Source organism: Jaculus jaculus, chromosome X, assembly GCF_020740685.1.
Source record: "Jaculus jaculus isolate mJacJac1 chromosome X, mJacJac1.mat.Y.cur, whole genome shotgun sequence".
NCBI lineage: Eukaryota > Metazoa > Chordata > Mammalia > Rodentia > Dipodidae > Jaculus > Jaculus jaculus.
In genome coordinates this window covers 145,806,258-145,812,781 of record NC_059125.1, presented here as the reverse complement: position 1 = coordinate 145,812,781, position 6,524 = coordinate 145,806,258, and the positions used below count along the sequence as shown (strand labels likewise).

At 35.3% G+C, this 6,524-nt stretch overlaps 1 protein-coding gene across 1 annotated transcript; it reads right to left on the bottom strand.

Annotated features, from left to right (window-relative positions):
• Nucleotides 1-3,515: 3,515 nt before the first annotated feature.
• LOC123456586 (zinc finger protein 300-like) lies at nucleotides 3,516-4,256 on the bottom strand. The gene is made up of 2 exons (XM_045139967.1): nucleotides 3,808-4,256; nucleotides 3,516-3,699 (listed from the first exon to the last, which is right to left on the bottom strand). Exons 1-2 carry the CDS (start codon nucleotides 4,254-4,256, stop codon nucleotides 3,516-3,518), a joined length of 633 nt encoding a protein of 210 aa, XP_044995902.1.
• Between the last annotated feature and the right edge of the window lie 2,268 nt (nucleotides 4,257-6,524).

Below are 6,524 nucleotides of genomic sequence, written 5' to 3'. Positions count from 1 at the left end.
ATCCTGCAATTAGCATAGATATACAACATTTCTGTGGTATTCTGACTTGCATTCTTTCAGGTGTATACTCAGGAGTGGCATAATGTGGAATTTTCATTTTTTAATTATTTTGTTTATTTTTATTTATTTATTTGAATGTGACAGACAGAGAAAGAGGAAGAGGGAGAGAGGGGGGTGGGGTGGTGGAGAGAGAGAATGGATGGGCCCGCTAGGGCCTCCAGCCACTGCAAATGAACTCCAGATGCATGTGACAACTTGTGCATCTGCCTAAAGTGGGTCCTGGGGAAATCAAGCCTTGAACCAGGGTTCTTGGGCTTCAAAGGCAAGCACTTAACTGCTAAGCCATCTCTGCAGCCCATGGAACTTTCATTTTTTAAAATACACCCCCTGTTGGCTTCCATGTGGGCTACAAAACTTTACACTTTCATCAGAAGTTTATAAGGGTTATTTTTTTTTCCTGCATCCTTGCCAGCATTAGTGGCTGTGATTGAAGTCAATCATTCTGAATGGGTGAGATGAAATCCTAATGTTATTTTGATTTGCATTTCCATTATAGCTTAGGTAAGATGTTGAATATTTTCTTTATATATTTATTCGCCATTTTTACTTCTTTTGACAACTATCTGTTCCATTGATTTGCTCATCAATTGATTGGAGTATTTTTAATGTTTATTTTAGTATTTTATAGTTTATAAGTATTGATTTCCTATGATCGAATAGCTGCTAAATATTTTCTCCCATCTTGTAGGCTGTCTCCTTACTGTTTTTTTTTTCTCTATAGATGCTTTTGAATTTTGTGCAATCTCAGTTATTAATTCTTGCTATTATTTCCTGGATCCTTTCCAGAAAATCTATATGTCAATATCTTGTAGATTTTTTATATTCTCCTCTACTAGTTTCAGGTCTTAATTAAAGTTTTGTTCCATTTTGAATTGATCATTGTGCAGAGTGAGAGATACAGGTCTAATTTCAATCTTCTGCATGTTTACATATGTGGTTTTCCAAACACTATTGGTTGAAGGGGCTGTCTTTTATCTAATTAGGTTTTTAGCACCTTTGTTAAAAGCAAGCAGGCTGTAACTGTATGGATTTATTTCTGAATACTCTGTGCTGTTCCTTTGGTCGGCATGTCAGTTTTGTACTTGTATCATGTTGTTTATTTTTCTATTTACTATGGATCTGTAATGTAAACAAGTATTATATCTTTGTATCTTCTAGTGTTTCCATTATTTTCATTTATATTATTGCAAAGTTTTCATTACCAAATCATACTCTATGATATGACATTTAATTTACCTGCTTACCAGTTGATATTTGAGTGACTTTCACTTTTTGTCTATTTTGAATACTATTATTGTCTTATGAGACAATAGTGGAATAAAAGAAGAAATCAACAGAGATAGCAATTCACAATATATATGAACACTTAGAGACTGAAAAGGGTACTTTTGAATGTACAGTAAATAACTGAAGAAATTATGGAGGAAATTTACAAGTGCCTAGAATCAAAAGAAAATGGTATCATAACCTAGTGGAATTTTTGGAATGCAGGCAACACAGTTATAATAAATTTAAAGCTGTAAGTGCTCACATTAAAAGTCAGAGAGCGCTCAACTTAATGGTACATATTAAGACACTAGATAAAAACAAGAAGTTAAACCCAAATTAAGTAGATGGAAAAAAATAATGAAAAATATCTAGCCAAAATAACAAAAAGATTGAGATGACTCCACTTCCTAAAATTAGCAATGAAAAGGGAGTTTTCCCCATAAACTCCAAGGAAATTCAGATCATTATGGAATAATTTGAAACTTTACATTTCTGGATAATATAGGAGAAATACATAATTTTCTAAATGCATGTTACCTAGCAAAATTAAATCTAGAAGACCTAAAAAATGTAAACAGAGCCATGAAACACAGTGGTTGAAAAAGTAAAATTCTCCCCACAAAAAACTGTCAACTGAAAATACATTAGGATCATACATAGAAACCAAGTTTTTTTTTTCCCCATCTCAGGGTTGCAAAGTTGGCTCACCATACCAAAACCCACCAATGTAATATGTCATATAAATAGATATAAAGGCATAAAACATATCATAACCTCAATAGATGCAGAAAGGACATTTGAAAAAGTTCAATATCTCTCAAAAATGTCTTGAAAAAAGTTAGGAATAGAAACAAAACACAAAAAAGCTACATATATCAAAACTATATGCAATATTAAACTAAGTAGGGATTAATTAAGATCATTTATTCATCTGAAAAATGACAATAGTGCTTTTTCTTTGATGAGCAGTGTGTACTTGAAATTTGACTTTTCAAAGTTGAGCAAATATTTGGTTGGAGTGTTGGAGAAGGCTCATAGGTCTTTCACAGTACTGACTTGTGTCTATTTTTCATTTGTAATTTGTGTACTGGGGAGTACTGGAATTTTATTAGCAGTCTTAGTATGAATGTAGTGCATTTGTTGTTAGTATCCATTGGTCATTTTTTTTCTTGTTTAAAAAATGTTTATTTATTTGCAAGAAGAAAAGAATAGACACACCAGGGCCTTGTTGTACTGGAAGCAAACTGCACATACACACGCTAGTTTGTGCATTTGGCTTAACATGGGTACTGGGGAAACAAACCCAGTTTGCCAGACTTTTATAGCAAGCACCTTCCTTCTCCCATGAATTTTGACATTGCAAGTAAAGATTTCCCTTATTCATTACATATATATGTTTTCTCCCTTGTATCAGATCTCTAATGCACACTGAAATCTGACTTGGAACAGAAACCTTTGCCAGATTGATTATATTCATATGCCTTCCTATCTATATGAATTTTCTGATGTACAGTGAGATGTGACTTATAAATGAACGATTTCCCACACTCAATACATTTATAAGGCTTCTCACAGGTATTAGTTCTCTGATGAATTTTGAAATGCACATTTAGACTTGACTTCTGGCTGAACATTTTCCCACATTGGTTACATTCATAAGGTTTCTCACCTGTATGAGTTCTTTGATACAAAATGAGGTATGTTTTGATAAGAAAAGTTTTTCCACATTCATTACATTCATATTCCTTCACACCTGTATGAGTTTTTTGATGAACTGTGAATTGTGACTTCTCTCTGAATGCTTTCCCACATTCATTACATATATATGGTTTCTCACCAGTATTAATTCTCTGATGTGCAGTCAGAATTGACTTCGTGGAGAAACTTTTGCCACATTCATTACATTTAAAGGGCTGCTCACATGTGTGAGTTCGCTGGTGTACAGTGAGTAAGAATTTCCAGGTGAATGTTTTCCCACATTCTTTACATTCATAAGACTCCTCACCTGTATGAGTTTTCTGGTGTATAGTGAGAAGGAACTTCTGGAGGAAAGGTTTTCCACATTCATTACATTCATATGGCTTCTCACCTGTATGAATTTTCTGATGGAGAGTGAGGTGTGACTTCTGGCAGAAAGTTTTTCCAAATTCATCACATCCATAAGTCTTCTTACAAATATGAATTCTCTAATGGCCTGTGAGGTGTGACTTATGGGAGAAAGTTTTTCCACATTTACTACATTCATATGGCTTCTCACCTGTATGAATTTTAAGATGCATACTGAGATGTGACTTCTCGCCAAAAGCTTTTCCACATTCATCACATTTGTAAGGTTTCAAACCAGTATGAGTTCTTCTATGCCGAGGGAGGCTGGATTTAGAGGAAAAAGTTTTTCCACATTCTTCGCATTTATATAGCCTTTCACCTGTATGACTTGTCTGATGGCCAGTGGGGTCTTGATTACACGATGAAGCATACCTGCTATCTGTACATACATATAGCTTCTCATCTTTATGAGGGAGCAGATGCAGAGTGAATTGTGATGTGCTGATTAAAACCATAGTGCATTCTTTATATATGTGTGGAACTTCAACTGGGTAAATTCTCAGATTTTTTGTGAGGGGTGATTTCCTATTGAATGTTTCCAGGCTTTGTTTACATTCATAATGATTTGTCTCGTGGATTTGCTTTTGAACATTCTGTTCAGGAAGGCTCAGAATTGGGGCTTGAGCCACACTCCATGATGCAAATCCATGCTCCAACTTGAAGATTAACTCTGGTTTGGTCATACAATGCCCCAAGGATACCAGGATGCTGTAGTTCTCCAGCATCACATCCTTGTAGAGAGTCCTCTGAGCAGCATCCAGGAGCTGCCACTCTTGCTTGGTGAAATTCACTGCTACATCTTCAAATGACACCAACTCCATTCTGGCTTCCTGGACACCAGCGTCCTCCCTCGGGTGTCGCCAATCACCATGGCACAGGGTCAGAGGGGACAGAGAACACTCTCCCCAGACTCCAGAGAAGAAACGCAAAGCCCTAACAGCTCCCAAGATCCATTGGTCATTTTTTTAAAAAAATATTTTATTTATTTGGGGGGGGGATAGGAATACCAGGGCCTCCAGCCACTGCAAACAAACTCCAGACACATGTGCCTCCTTGTACATCTGGCTTACATGGGTCCTGGGGAATTGAACCTGAGTCCTTAGGCTTCACAGGAAAACATCTTAACCCCTGAACCATGTAGACTATGGCTTTGGCTTTACTATCTCTACAATCATGTTACATTAACAATCCTTGAAAATGCTATTTTAATAAACAGCAGACAAAATTTGTCCCATGAAATATAATTTGAAAGTTATTTCTACATTGTATTTTATATATTATTATGCATGTTTGATCCACTATAAAAAGCACAAATTAATATCCCTTGCTACAAAAACAAAACGACAATATTCAATCCATGGTAAAACATAAGATGCCTTCTCCTCTTTTTTATTTCTCATGTGCTTCCTTCTTACTATCCATGTTTGTTTTGTTGCCTCTCTGAGGTCGTGATTCCTATAATATAATCTTATGATAAGATGAACACTGGCTTGGATTTTACTCCATACCAGATTATATGCCACACCTTCATAGCTGTCCATTAGTTAAATAGTTAAATCAAACTGTCATTTCTTTTCAGGTTTCAGTTTTTCCCTTTATTGGATGAAAAGGCTGTACTAACTGCATGTAAAAACCATTTTAAGCTTAAATTATCTGTCATTCCAAATGTTTTGCTATGATTCATTTTCTGACTTTGACTCATATACTTATTTTCTGAACCTCTTACACAAAAAAGAGCAGCTCAAGACATATAATGTACAAACATTTTATTGGAATATTTCCACCTATTGTTTTTAGGTTTGAATATTCAAATGAAGTCAGCATTTTAGCTGGGTATGGTGATGCATGCCTTTAATCCCAGCCCTTGGAAGGCAGAGGTAGGAGGATCACGGTGAGTTTGAGGCTACCCCGAGACAATAGAGTGAATTCTAGTTCAGCTTGGGCTAGAGTGAGACCTTACCTCAGAAAAAAAAAATCAAAACAAAACAGTGTTTTACATATCATCTCTGGTTTGTCATAAAGCCAGATGAACTCCCAAGGAAAAGAAAATGATTTGTACTGTATTAAGGGATGAATTACAAGATGTATGTAGAGTTTGCCACAATGTCCTAAAGATTTTGGTGGATTATACATTGAAGGATTATACATTAGCTAATATAGAAATATAAGTTTTGTGTCTATTAATCCTGGAGTGCTCAAAATTTTCATATAGGTAGTCAATTTCAGTATTGGATGTTTATCACAATAGGCTTACATTTCTTGAGTTTTGGAAGTGAGAAGGTAAAGCCTATAATTCACTGATAGAGAGCTGAAAGAAACCCAGGGTAGGGTTAGTAATGATTGATATAATTTAGCTCTAAAGATAAAGAACTCCTGACCAGTACAAGAATAGTAGCTCAGGAGCAGCACATTTAAAACAAATTGAACAAAATTTTTGTTCTGAGAGCAATGACAATTTTTCTCCTAGAGTATGGGAATAAAAAAGATCAAATGGGAAGCTTGAAATTAGGTTTCTGTGTTCTTAACTTTTACAAATACAGGATAACTATTAGCATGAGCCATCATATGTGTATACATTAATTGCCATTTTTCACTTTCAACAAATATATTGAAGATGAGTGTGCACTGAAAATGTGTTTTCAGTGGTACTGACAGAGGCTAAATTAGGAAAATGAAAGTATTTTTTAAAAAGGAAAACATTTCATCAATGAACTGAACTTTTTAATGGTGACTTGTAAATGTAACAGTTATTAAGGGAAATTATAGATATGATTACAAACTGGTGTGCCAACAAGACTGGAGCAGGGTCTCACACAACATAGGTGTACCTTAAAGAAATTGTATAAGATGAATTCTCTTAATATAGGTCTTTTTTCCAAAGGAAATTCTCAGTTTGACCAGCAGTTATAAAATCAGCTTAAAAGGATCAGACAGGCCTAGGTCATGATTTTATGGTGCCCATTACTTTTAAGACTGGCTATTCAATTTGAACTCACTGAGTAAACAACTCATACACTGTGCCAGCCATAAGGGACAGACATATGTTGGGCCAGGCACTACATGAAGCATGAAGCACCAGGTTTTGAAGG